General features: G+C 38.6%; 1 protein-coding gene across 1 annotated transcript; it reads right to left on the bottom strand.

Moving 5' to 3' along the window:
• Window positions 1–8,290: 8,290 nt before the first annotated feature.
• On the bottom strand, window positions 8,291–9,307 carry LOC140934349 (uncharacterized). Its single transcript, XM_073383990.1, has one exon. It carries the CDS (start codon window positions 9,305–9,307, stop codon window positions 8,291–8,293), a length of 1,017 nt encoding a protein of 338 aa, XP_073240091.1.
• Window positions 9,308–14,933: the final 5,626 nt, after the last annotated feature.

Raw genomic sequence — 14,933 nt, 5'->3', positions numbered from 1 at the left:
AGGGCAAGGCAAGAAGTTAGTGGCAATCCCTTCTTCTTCTTCTTTTGGCGTTTGCACCATGATTAATTCTCCCTCACCCAGGTCCAACACGTCGCAGTTGTGTTGGTAATCACCTAAGAGGCGAAACCTCTGAAATGCCAAATCTGGCTCCTGGGCAGTTTCTATGGCCATTGCTTTCGCCACTTGTGATTCACTTTTATGCTATCTGGTTTGGTGTTTCCTGACCTTTTTCTGTGGCTTCTTACAGAACAAACACACATGTGCCCGCTCACTTGAAACAAATATTTTCAAGGTCTTTCCTTCAAAGAGATTTAAAGGAATAAGAAATAAATATTATAGTTACTTAAAGCGACACTCCGGGGCATTTGAGTGCGAATATTACAGCCAACTCGGAACGATTCTTTTTTTCAAAATGGTCGTTTTCAAAGATGACACTAGAACTGGAAGCAGATTTTATTATGAACAAAAAGACATGAGGCTTAATAATCCTTCAAACACTATTTTCATGTTCGAGTGTCGAGCTCAGTTGCCCATTGAGTTGGGTACATGCATGTTAAGATGATGTCCCACTCGCGTCCTCTTTGCTGATTACATAATTAAAAAACTAAGAAGATATAACGAAGAGACAAAATTCTCTGTTACTCCGAGTTTCGTGCTCACGCACTCATCAGACAGTATTTAATGGAGAGTAAACCTATCAAGTTATATATATACACGCGTCTATTGATTACAAAAAGCAGGGCAGTGCGGTTCTAATTACAATTGGGTGTGAGGAAAAAACTAATAGAGTGTTGTTTTTGAGTCAATTGTTCCTAAGGTAAAACTTGTTTTCGTGGCGGCACTTGGAAATCAGTTCTGATCTTTTATTTAGGATTCTGTCGGGGTTTGCAGTAATGATCATTAGTTTCTCTGTTAATTAAAAAACTAATATACTTCCTAAAAATTTAGCAAGTCCTGGCCGCATCAAATTAATTATCCTCAGTTTGAGATCGTAGCGATAGCTAACTACAAAGAAAAACAAACATTAAAGCTAATGATGTTAACCTCATCTCTATGGCCAGGAGTACTGATTTTTGTTTCAAAACAACATACGTATGTTTTTGTGCTTACGATTGATTCTACCTTGCTTTCAATGTTTTTCGTGGTTAATCACGGTCTGGAAAAAGTAGTTTCCCATGAACCCCCTGCTCCCACCCATCGGAAATAACTGCCTTTGAACCCCCCCTCCCCCTCGGAATTTCCAGTGATCTCCCGTTGGGGGGGGGGGGTATGGATATTTTCTGGAACCACACAATGCGAATACAGCTGGCCATTCTTGCCTGGGTAATGAAATAAAATATTCATTTTACTATCTTCTTTGACGAAGTTTACATAGTTCTGTATGTGTAATGATATCTTTAACAATGACCATACACCCATGTGTTTTTCACATGTATGAAAATTCAATCTCTAGGAGATATTCACAGTGTTGATGAGCTGCAGGGGTAGTTTCAGATCATTATAGTGCTTATATTGAGTCTATCTATCTGAACAGAATGAAAATGTGCTGCGAGAGGCCTCATCTATGGAATACTACCAGACAAGATGCCAGCCTGACAGGATTTCTCCACACAGGGTTCTCACAGAAAAGACGTTCCATTTCAAAGAGGAGATTTGGGCAACCTTTTTCTCTTCCTTATAGATGAAACACTTTTTTTTTCTTTCCTTCCAGCATTATATTCAGTTTCTTCAAAAAGCTAATTGCATAACAGAACATGCTGGATCATCACATCATCGTAACTGAATGTATGTAAATAACTTTTATCTGTAAATCGTTTTTCACCGAGGTGTTGTTGAAATTTGCCAGTGATACATTTTACATAGGCCCCATATGGACTAGACAGACCCCTTTTTTATCAATAATTTATCAATAATTAGTTATGGGAGTAGGGTTCACCAGTTTGAGCCTCATCCCTGACCCAGCATGCATGTACTCGTATTGAGCAGCAAATAAGCTAAGGTTAAGGGAATGTATTTGGTGAAAGAAAAAATAACAAAGGAAAACAACAACAGGAACAAAATAACGAGAAAGACCAAAAAAAATCGATTACACAACCCCTCACCTCCTAGACTCGCAACCTCTCATCCGTGGAAGAGGAAAATGAATAACAATAGTCACACTGAGAAAGGAACGCGAGGAAAGATAATTTTACATTGTCGGAGTGACAAAAAGGTGTTGCAGTTGTTAAGCAAATGGCAAAAGTACTATAAGTTGGAGTCTTCCATGGGAGTAAAATGTTGTGTCATTTGACTGAAAAATGTAACAATTAAGACTGGAAACCAAATCAGTCAATTTTTTTTAAAGCTGAAATTCATGTTTACATAAATAAATTTTTGATCAAATGGGCAACCAAAGGCGCAATTCAAGATGAGGAAAAGACTATGGAATAAAATAGCCAAAGTATGTTGTGCTTATTACAAAGACTTTAGGTGAAGATGGCGAGGTTTGAGACGTGGAGATATAACAACCAATAACAGAGTTGATAAGTACAGATCTCTAAGGGGCATAATAGCTAAGGTATACCAGAAATATCTGATATATATTAGCTATTATGAACGACGATGGCCTTGGTAAGGGATGTTGGGTGGATTTGGCCAACGTTCACGAATGTCCTTCACCACGCAAAGCTGCATGACCTCTCGTACGTGGTCGATCATGCAGCCTAGCTCCTGCTATCTTGCAAGGTAGGTTGGGTTTTCTCAAAGCCCACAGCCTTTTAGGGTGGGCCAGAACCATTTATAACCTTACTGCATTGAGTGTGGTTGGTTATTCTAGCCTCACCACGACCTATTGGTTTGAATTCCCGACTGCGTTATGCAGGAGATTCTTAGGCAAAAATCACAGGTCGAAACTGAAATGTTCTCATCTCCCTCTACTACATCATCTGATACAACCGGCTGCTGTACATCTGCCGGAGACACGACTTTGTATCTTGCCAGGAAGATGCGAACTGGTGTAGGCGGGGCAGACGTATCATCATCTCTTGGCACAGCGAAACATTTTTGGCCTGGAAAGAAAGGTAATGAACGAACAGAGAAGAGGGTTAGTAATATTCTGAAATAAATACGAGGTCGTATACAGAAACAGAAATCTGCAAGAAATTTTCACTACTTCAAGCGCCAAATACTATGGAATTGCTGTACACAGCGAATTTTTTTTTTTTGATAAAAACTGCTGATGGAATTGTCTATAAAGTTTAGGTTTGGCTGGAAACAGGATATGGTATGACCTAACCTTGGTTGAAACGGCATGAGCAAGTTGTAAGTGATAATCGTTGTAAACGTGGCGCGCTTTTCAAAAATGAAATGAGGAACATTTATAATATATCTATATATATATATATAACAGTAACGAAGCTTTATTACTTTCTTTACAAAAGCGAAGGAATATCCTACAGTGTATTCTTTGCAACCATGATGTTATGGGAAAATTTTAGCCCATAAATAAAAAGTAACAAGTAACAATACATTGTTCAAGATCATTGCAGTACTAACCATTCCCTGATTGAACCCGTCGATTGGAGACAACTTCACAACACTCCTGCAAGCTGAGTAGACGGATAATACATTCTTGCTTCTCCTCGGGTATTTTAACAGTTAACTAAAAGCAAAGGAACCCAAAATACAGCTGAAAATAATTTCAAGACAGACAAAAAAAAGGCCCAAAAAGATAGAATTTAATTGAAACAAAAATACGCAAAAAAAAGACTCACTTCAAACATTCAAGGACGGTTTTACTCACCCTCACTTTCTTTGCAGCATTGGTAGCTGGAGCTCCTAGCATTTTTCTCTAGTCACTATTAAAACCTTTTGGTAGCCGCGCTAGCTAAGTCTTGTATTGTGATACTAACTCACTCTATGATGTTGACAGGTCGACATCTAGAGTCAAATGACTGAAGGGTTGTCCAGTCCAAGGTTCCTTATATAGGCAGTCTCCGTGTTTAAGTGATGCTCTGCTGTTGAAGAAATTTTCCAAACCTGTTGGGAACCTTTTGGAGTAGTCACTTTTTCTTCCCCCAAGAAGGGATGTCCATTCCCACTTGTCCTGCAGGGGTTGTTCTTTTTGTTCACTTTTTGGCTTGCCATAATTTTCTTCCTGTCAATGTACACAAGAAGCTAACATTATGTTGCATAAATCATGATTGCTTTTTGTTGCAACACTTAACCTACATGTACTGGTGAGAGTTAAATCTTGTATAGGAGAGATCTGGAGAGGTCGGAAAAACCACCTTGTTTATATCTTTTTTTATAGTTAACTGCATCTACTGATTAAGCCCATCTTTGCAATATTTTGCTACAGGATCTGACACCGCTTCATGTCAAGATTTCGAGGGGTACTTATTTGTTGACTGTTTGTCGGAGAAAACTCAAATTAACAACTTATTGACACACTGTAAGTTACAACTACATAAGCTTTCTCAATAAAAGTTCGCAACTAGTCTGAGTTCTTGGTACTGCAGGTAGTTCTGGATTCTATTCGATAACATGAAGAATGATAAGTAGAAATTCATTTTCGAAAACAGCGTCTGTTCAGAGGAGACTTTTTGCCCTTATCAGTGTGATATTGTTCCTTTCTTTGAGTTTCTACTCCTTGGCAAATCGTCCACGGGTCCTGTATGTTCATACAATCAAGTAAATAAACAACCTGAAAACCTTTATGCAAACTATAGAGAGTGTTTTGGCTATTTCACTCACCTTGTTTTAACAATGTAATCTTTCATCTTAATGAAATAAAAATGCTGTCGTCATTCGAAATTATTTTTTAAAGTATTCGCCCATCATTCAGCAACGAGGGAACCTTCTCTGTTAGAGCACATGAGAAAATTATGGAAACAGTTGACTGACGTGCACGAAAACTCAGGTTTCAACAGACAGAAAAAACCCTTCGAAGGCACATGTTAGTTGTAACCGGTGTAATACTGATTACTGTTGTTTGATCACTATTTAATCATTGTTCCTACTTATGGAGAACGAGATACGTAAAACAATCTTTGCTTTGCGTTATTGCTCAATATCAATGAACCCAAGAACTGTACTGTAAACATAACAGCAGGAGTTGAAAAAATGGCCCCGACATTGAAACGATTGAAAAAGGATATGATTCTTTAGTAATTCCGAATATGTCTGTGTTAGTCTTTTTTTACCATTGTTTCATATGGAACAAAGTCTTAAAGTTTGCATCATTTACTCAATACAGTAAAACCCTCGGTAAGAACCTTGTTTTCAAGAACCTGTTCGGCTAAAATTTGCCTGTTAAGCCGCCTCTATACACAAGAAGAATTTGTTTAGCCGAACTTTTGAAACATGTTCTTATTTTTTTGCAATCTATTTAAAATTCTGTACACTTGAGCAAATATAGAAGATTAGCCAACACTGATGCCAACACTGATTCAGGTTTCTATTTGGAGACGTGTCCCTTATCACTCCAACTACCATGTAACAATGTACAGATTTTATATGTTAAAGATTCTTCAATAATAAAACTAAATGCCCTAAGCTACATTGTAATTTTTACTTTAGAAAAAAAAGCAAAAACCTGTCTTCGAACCTAAAATGACTAAATTTGTGTTAAATCCATTTATACAAGAATGCCAAGCTAACTCAAGAAAATCTCCAGGTTCTTACGCGCTGGTGTTTACTGTATATCGTTTTGTCATGACAAAATGTCCTGACTGGGTGCTACATTTAGACAGGTCTCCATATAATTTCAAGCTCTTTAATTAAGTTGAGCATCAAGAAGCTCTTTTTCGTCTTGTGTAGGCAGTCACAGGAGTGGGATCTATGTTTTTCCTTGGTGTCCATATTCTTGCGCTGTCAGGCTCTTGTACGCCCTTCACCAAGTACTCTTAGCCTACTTGGGTCACCCAATGGCCAACAACTCTGACTACGCTGCTTTCAGTGCCTTTCTACGCTGACGTCTGTTGACCTGTCGGCTGGCTCTTTCAATGTTCTTCCTGCTGCTCTCCTTTCTTTTGTCAGCAGTTTCTTGTGTGTTTGACTTCAGCCAAAGGTTTATAGGTTTACTTAAAAGCAGGTTATAAAAATTGACAAGATCAGAGTCCTGATGTGGAACACATTTCTGCTGCTTCTTTCTTCAACCGTGGACTTTTCTTGATAAACGTGGGGTAATCTTTATGCTTTGTGTATGTTACAAGCACAACGCTTATTTCTTGTACCTTGTCCATAACTCGGTCATTTCCTCATGGACTTTAATAATTTTCTCAGGATTATGTTCAAATGCACGGTATGCACATGCGTACAGGTAGATGAAGGAATAAATAATAATAATTGTGAAAAGAAAGCAAATATCTAAAGATAATTATTTTAAGAGCACAGTTTGCCTCAATTCATTCATGCCACAAATGTCGGTTTGCAGAGAAACGAAGTAATTCATTTATGGAGCGAATCTTGAATAACATATACATCTAGTGAAAAGATGGCAGACATTTTTATTAAAAACATGCTCGGAGTCCTAACCGTTTACACACATCGATAAATCCTGGGAGCAACGACAAAGTGCGGTGAGTTAGGGTTAACAACAAATTTTGAACGTCCAGCACGCTCTTCTTTACAACCTCTACGAACACGACCATAAATTTCTTTTTAAGCCGTTGTTGGAGGACGTAGACAAAAGAAAATTTATTTCTTCTCTGAGTTCGAAGTTGGGTGCTGTCTCCAGGACTCTGAGCGAAGTTCACCTATATTTGCCGTTTTAAGAGAGTTGACGCAGTCAAGGATCAATCGATTCTTCTCGCACGATCTCGACAAGGAGTCAGGGGTGACGGATAAGGGCTGACCTTTGTGTCTTTACCTTCTGATCGCGATGTCAATCTTATCATCCTTATCATTGCCATCACTACCATCATCACCATCAGCATTTACATCATCAACAACATCACCAGCTTCATCAACATTTTTGGCTTCACCAACATCATTATTTTGGCGTTTTTGCTTAGTTGTGAGGCGCTGTGATAGCTGCCACGTCTTTTGTTGCTCTTATATTTATTGTATCTTTTACTTGTCTTGTGATATCTGGTACAACTTATGCCGACGAAAGCCACTGTTACAAGCACAACGCTTATTTCTTGTACCTTGTCCATAACTCGGTCATTTCCTCATGGACTTTAATAATTTTCTCAGGATTATGTTCAAATTGCGCGAGCTACACAATTTGCCGTTTTCCAAAAACAGGATATCTTGTGAGACAAATATTCACTACACTGGACGAAAAAATCAATTTGGGTCAATTTTGCTACAAGATCGTGTACTTGTAAATTAAAGTACTTCCTTAAACGTTTCTTTTTTAAAAAGGTATATGACATTTAGTTTCATCATATTTGTTTTTGTTTTTTAAGATACTTTCTACAACAACTCAACGTGATTATGCTAATTTTTGTTGTCTGTAAGCGCCCATGCCTCGGCGACTATTCACTCGTTTTCACTTATGCTTTTTTTTCCTTTTTGATTGAAACATAGTAGTTTTATAGTTGTAAACAGCAACACAATTTGCAAAAACGCAAGAGATTCCAGAGAAAAGACACAAGGTGGAACGTGATAATGAGGTGGAGGAGCTGGTGTCGAGCAGCTTGTCTAGCCTGCAATAGGTTAGACTTAACCAAAAAAATTTACATCCACTATTACGGCAATTCTTTTTTCTATACCCAAAAAAAGATAGCTTCATAAGTTTACTAGTTTGTGAGCTACGAAGTGTCAAACATGAGCCATTACATGTCAAAGACTGTGATACTCCAAGTTTTAGTGACGATGTGATATGATACTTTGGAGAAACCCAAAAAGATTCTAAGCCAGAGGACAAATCTAAGAGCAAACCGCCAGCAATCTCTAAATCTGGTTCCACCAAACAATTGTACACGCCTCAAGCCAAGGCCAAAATCCCACAATAACGTCACCAAGTGTATGGTGAACTACGCTCTCTCTTTTGGAACATATCCAAGATACCGGTAACATCACCAAACACCACTTTCAGTTCCATTTTGATCAGACACACACTAAGAAAAAAATGAAAATTTTGACCCGAAATCCCTCTGGAAAAAAAAAACAAAGACTGCGGACTAAGTATAAAATATGGAGTAGGCATAAAACGTGGACTTTCCATACATCTTCCCTTGCTCTAATATACGATTTTACTGACTCACATCTTACCTCTCACAAAGACGCTTTTCCAAGGCTGTCAACGATGCCTTTAGAGCAGTGCTGCAGCTGGCCCAATTTGGGCGACACTGAAATTGCCCTATTTGTAGGTTCGCAGTCTCCCCTGATCTTCTTTGTTAAAGATGATTATTCTTGCCAGAGTCGTCTTAGCCAAGCTGCTCCAGTGGCCAGCAGCGGTTTGCGTTTCTCCCCCTTTGTTTAAAATCTTTGAAAGATCTGCCATCCTCTTTTCGTGATTTTTCAGCAGCATAAGGTCTCCAGCTAGTAGCAGAATTTCTACTTTGTCTTGCTTCTTTGACCCCAGTGAGGCGAAGGACCGAGAACTAATCTTGGTGGTCCGCTCTGCCTCAAAGAGGTCAATGAAGTTCTGGCATTTTCTTATCTCTGCCTCATCTTTTTTCCTCAGAGCTGATGATTTAAGAACTTGCGCACACTGTTTTATGCTGTGCCCAAGCTTTAAGGCCAGGGTGGGGACATCTATGTCCAACCGAGATTCTTCCTTGAATCCACACAGATCTTTCACTGCAGCAACTAGCTTGTCGAATCGTGCAGTGTCTATGAAATCAGCGAAATTGGTAGCCTCGTTTTCTTTCCTTAACGTTTGGAGAAGCCTGGCTAACTGGCACATTCTTTGGGAAACATAATTTATGTTTTTTGTCCCGACTTTTTCAAAGATAGCGGTGCCAAAGTTAACAATTAGGGAGTCTTTTCTGGCAATGGCTGATATTTTGTCGTTTTTCATAGAGGAAAGGACAGTGTCATGGAAGCTCTTTTTCACATCTTTGGTGGACAATACTGTTGTTGGTAATAGAAACTTAGCGTCTTGCTGTACCCTTGACCATTTTGGGGGAGTCTCTTGGGACCGATGGGGACAATTTTGTCGGTGCCTCCAGAGCTCTGACGCCATGAAAAAACCCATACAACTAGGGCAAGGCAAGAAGTTAGTGGCAATCCCTTCTTCTTCTTCTTTTGGCGTTTGCACCATGATTAATTCTCCCTCACCCAGGTCCAACACGTCGCAGTTGTGTTGGTAATCACCTAAGAGGCGAAACCTCTGAAATGCCAAATCTGGCTCCTGGGCAGTTTCTATGGCCATTGCTTTCGCCACTTGTGATTCACTTTTATGCTATCTGGTTTGGTGTTTCCTGACCTTTTTCTGTGGCTTCTTACAGAACAAACACACATGTGCCCGCTCACTTGAAACAAATATTTTCAAGGTCTTTCCTTCAAAGAGATTTAAAGGAATAAGAAATAAATATTATAGTTACTTAAAGCGACACTCCGGGGCATTTGAGTGCGAATATTACAGCCAACTCGGAACGATTCTTTTTTTCAAAATGGTCGTTTTCAAAGATGACACTAGAACTGGAAGCAGATTTTATTATGAACAAAAAGACATGAGGCTTAATAATCCTTCAAACACTATTTTCATGTTCGAGTGTCGAGCTCAGTTGCCCATTGAGTTGGGTACATGCATGTTAAGATGATGTCCCACTCGCGTCCTCTTTGCTGATTACATAATTAAAAAACTAAGAAGATATAACGAAGAGACAAAATTCTCTGTTACTCCGAGTTTCGTGCTCACGCACTCATCAGACAGTATTTAATGGAGAGTAAACCTATCAAGTTATATATATACACGCGTCTATTGATTACAAAAAGCAGGGCAGTGCGGTTCTAATTACAATTGGGTGTGAGGAAAAAACTAATAGAGTGTTGTTTTTGAGTCAATTGTTCCTAAGGTAAAACTTGTTTTCGTGGCGGCACTTGGAAATCAGTTCTGATCTTTTATTTAGGATTCTGTCGGGGTTTGCAGTAATGATCATTAGTTTCTCTGTTAATTAAAAAACTAATATACTTCCTAAAAATTTAGCAAGTCCTGGCCGCATCAAATTAATTATCCTCAGTTTGAGATCGTAGCGATAGCTAACTACAAAGAAAAACAAACATTAAAGCTAATGATGTTAACCTCATCTCTATGGCCAGGAGTACTGATTTTTGTTTCAAAACAACATACGTATGTTTTTGTGCTTACGATTGATTCTACCTTGCTTTCAATGTTTTTCGTGGTTAATCACGGTCTGGAAAAAGTAGTTTCCCATGAACCCCCTGCCCCCACCCATCGGAAATAACTGCCTTTGAACCCCCCCTCCCCCTCGGAATTTCCAGTGATCTCCCGTTGGGGGGGGGGGGGGTATGGATATTTTGTGGAACCACACAATGGGAATACAGCTGGCCATTCTTGCCTGGGTAATGAAATAAAATATTCATTTTACTATCTTCTTTGACGAAGTTTACATAGTTCTGTATGTGTAATGATATCTTTAACAATGACCATACACCCATGTGTTTTTCACATGTATGAAAATTCAATCTCTAGGAGATATTCACAGTGTTGATGAGCTGCAGGGGTAGTTTCAGATCATTATAGTGCTTATATTGAGTCTATCTATCTGAACAGAATGAAAATGTGCTGCGAGAGGCCTCATCTATGGAATACTACCAGACAAGATGCCAGCCTGACAGGATTTCTCCACACAGGGTTCTCACAGAAAAGACGTTCCATTTCAAAGAGGAGATTTGGGCAACCTTTTTCTCTTCCTTATAGATGAAACACTTTTTTTTTTTTCTTTCCTTCCAGCATTATATTCAGTTTCTTCAAAAAGCTAATTGCATAACAGAACATGCTGGATCATCACATCATCGTAACTGAATGTATGTAAATAACTTTTATCTGTAAATCGTTTTTCACCGAGGTGTTGTTGAAATTTGCCAGTGATACATTTTACATAGGCCCCATATGGACTAGACAGACCCCTTTTTTTATCAATAATTTATCAATAATTAGTTATGGGAGTAGGGTTCACCAGTTTGAGCCTCATCCCTGACCCAGCATGCATGGACTCATATTGAGCAGCAAATAAGCTAAGGTTAAGGGAATGTATTTGGTGAAAGAAAAATAACAAAGGAAAACAACAACAACAACAAAATAACAAGAAAGACCGAAAAAAATCGATTACGCAACCCGTCACCTCCTAGACCTGCAACCTCTCATCTGTGGAAGAGGAAAATGAATAACAATAGTCACACTGAGAAAGGAACGCGAGGAAAGATAATTTTACATTGTCGGAGTGGCAAAAAGGTGTTGCAGTTGTTAAGCAAATGGCAAAAGTACTATAAGTTGGAGTCTTCCATGGGAGTAAAATGTTGTGTCATTTGACTGAAAAATGTAACAATTAAGACTGGAAACCAAATCAGTCAATTTTTTTTTAAAGCTGAAATTCATGTTTACATAAATAAATTTTTGATCAAATGGGCAACAAAAGGCGCAATTCAAGATGAGGAAAAGACTATGGAATAAAATAGCCAAAGTATGTTGTGCTTATTACAAAGACTTAAGGTGAAGATGGCGAGGTTTGAGACGTGGAGATATAACCAATAACAGAGTTGATAAGTACAGATCTCTAAAGGGCATAATAGCTAAGGTACACCAGAAATATCTGATATATATTAGCTATTATGAACGACGATGGCCTTGGTAAGGGATGTTGGGTGGATTTGGCCAACGTTCACGAATGTCCTTCACCACGCAAAGCTGCATGACCTCTCGTACGTCGTCGATCATGCAACCTTGCTCCTGCTTTCTTGCAAGGTAGGTTGGGTTTTCTTAAAGCCCACAGCCTTTTAGGGTGGGCCAGAACCATTTATAACCTTACGGCATTTAGTGTGGTTGGTTATTCTAGCCTCACCACGACCTATCGGTTTGAATTCCCGACTGTATTATGCAGGAGCTTCGTAGGCAAAAATCACAGGTCGAAACTGAAATGTTCTTATCTCCCTCTACTACATCATCCGATACAACCGGCTGCTGTACATCTGCCGGAGACAGGACTTTGTATTTTGCCAGGAAGATGCGAACTGGTGTAGGCGGGGCAGACGTATCATCTCTTGGCACAGCGAAACATTTTTGGCCTGGAAAGAAAGGTAATGAACGAACAGAGAAGAGGGTTAGTAATATTCTGAAATAAATACGAGGTCGTATACAGAAACAGAAATCTGGAAGAAATTTTCACTACTTCAAGTGGCAAATACTATGGAATTGCTGTACACAGTGAATTTTTTTTTTTTGATAAAAACTGCTGATGGAATTGTCTGTAAAGTTTAGGTTTGGCCGGAAACAGGATTTGGTATGACCTAACCTTGGTTGAAAGGGCATGAGCAAGTTGTAAGTGATAATCGTTGTAAACGTGGCACGCTTTTCAAAAATGAAATGAGGAACATATAATATATCTATATATATAACAGTAAAGAAGCTTTATTACTTTGTTTACAAAAGCAAAGGAATATCCTACAGTGTATTCTTTGCAACCATAATGTTACGGGAAAATTTTAGCCCATAAATAAAAAGTAACAATACATTGTTCAAGATCATTGTAGTACTAACCATTCCCTGATTGAACCCGTCGATTGGAGACAACTTCACAACACTCCTGCAACCTGAGTAGACGGATAATACATTCTTGCTTCTCCTCAGGTATTTTAACAGTTAACTAAAAGCAAAGGAACCCAAAATACAGCTGAAAATAATTTTAAGACAGACAAAAAAAGGCCCAAAAAGATAGAATTTAATTGAAACAAAAATACGCGAAAAAAAAAGACACTTCAAACATTCAAGGACGGTTTTACTCACCCTCACTTTCTTTGCAGCATTGGTAGCTGGAGCTCCTAGCATTTTTCTCTAGTCACTATTAAAACCTTTTGGTAACCGCGCTACCTAAGTCTTGTATTGTGATACTAACTCACTCTATGATGTTGACAGGTCGACATCTAGTGTCAAATGACTGAAGGGTCGTCCAGTCCAAGGTTCCTTATATAGGCAGTCTCCGTGTTTAGGTGATGCTCTGCTGTTGAAGAAATTTTCCAAACCTGTCGGGAACCTTTTGGAGTTGTCGCTTTTTCTTCCCCCAAGAAGGGATGTCCATTCCCACTTGTCCTGCAGGGGTTATTCTTTTTGTTCACTTTTTGGCTTGCCATAATTTTCTTCCTGTCAATGTACACAAGAAGCTAACATTATGTTGCATAAATCATGATTGCTTTTTGTTGCAACACTTAACCTACATGTACTGGTGAGAGTTAAATCTTGTATAGGAGAGATCTGGAGAGGTCGGAAAAACCACCTTGTTTATGTCTTTTTTTATAGTTAACTGCATCTACTGATTAAGCCCACCTCATCCCAATCCAAAACCTGGTAGATTAGTTCAGCCTCTAATCTGTCAGTTTTTCGAAAAAGTGGGTGTAGTTCATTGATGAACACATGGTCAATTAAGATGATAAAGAGAGGTGGCTCCTTTCAACCAGGGGCCTGTTTCCACCTATCATGCAATAATCTTTTCATTTGTCTGGACATGAAGTAGGCTTCAGTCCTGTCCAGATTCTGCCTACATAAATACAAAAGGAAATCACTGTTAAAATGTACATATACATGATATAGATATGATTCACAGTTTGTTTTCTGTTTTGATAATTATTTATATATGGAGAAACGTAGTACAAAGTCATATCTCTCCTCTCTTTTGTGCCGAGTTGCAATAAATGCAACCATTTTTGCAGTTTGCCTGCATCATGCCTTAACACATACAGAGGAACTGCCACCTAGAAGAAATGATTGGTAAAGTTATAAATTACACAAATCAGCAGCAGGTATCATTTACATCGGTTACCACTAACACGTGCCCTCAAAGACTTTTTTCTTCGGTTCAAACCTGTGGTTTGGTGAACATCAATCAACCATTACCATGGTTTTCTCACATTGGTCAAGAGAAGATTCTTTCTTGCTTTCTTGAGCACTCGGAGGAACATGCCAGCGTTTAAGCTGTCTTTGCAATATTTTGCTACAGGATCTGACACCGCTTCATGTCAAGATTTCGAGGGGTACTTATTTGTTGAGTGTTTGTTGGAGAAAACTCAAATTAACAACTTATTGACACACTGCAAGTTACAACTACATAAGCTTTCTCAATAAAAGTTCGCAACTAGTCTGAGTTCTTGGTACTGCAGGTAGTTCTGGATTCTATTCGATAACATGAAGAATGATAAGTAGAAATTCATTTTCAAAAACAGCGTCCGTTCAGAGGAAACTTTTTTCCCTTGTCAGTGTGATATTGTTCCTTTCTTTGAGTTTCTACTCCTTGGCAAATCGTCCACGGGTCCTGTATGTTCATACAATCAAGTAAAAAAACAACCTGAAAACCTTTACGTAAACTATAGAGAGTGTTTTGGTTATTTCACTCACCTTGTTTTAACAATGTAATCTTTCATCTTAATGAAATAAAAATGCTGTCGTCATTATATATTCGAAATTATTCTTTAAAGTCTTCGCCTGTCATTCAGCAACGAGGGAACCTTCTCTGTCAGAGCGCGTGAGAAAATTATGGAAACAGTTGACTGACGTGCACAAAAACTCAGGTTTCAACAGACAGAAAAAACCCTTTAAAGGCACATGTTAGTTGTAACTGGTGTAATACTGATTACTGTTGTTTGATCACTATTTGAAATCATTGTTCCTACTTATGGAGAACGAGATACGTAAAACAATCTTTGCTTTGCATTATTGCTCAATATCAATGAACCCAAGAACTGTACTGCAAACAGAACAGCAGGAGTTGAAAAAATGGCCCCGACATTGAAACGATTGAAAAAGGATATGATTCTTTAGTAATTCC

Source organism: Porites lutea, chromosome 4 (assembly GCF_958299795.1).
Source record: "Porites lutea chromosome 4, jaPorLute2.1, whole genome shotgun sequence".
NCBI lineage: Eukaryota > Metazoa > Cnidaria > Anthozoa > Scleractinia > Poritidae > Porites > Porites lutea.
Note: the sequence above shows the minus strand (reverse complement) of the source record. Positions and strands in the feature narration are given on the sequence as shown.

What these genes read in the sequence shown, in the direction of transcription:
- LOC140934349 (XM_073383990.1), bottom strand. Translation starts at nt 9,307, where the DNA reads ATGGCCATAGAAACTGCCCAGGAGCCAGATTTGGCATTTCAGAGGTTT.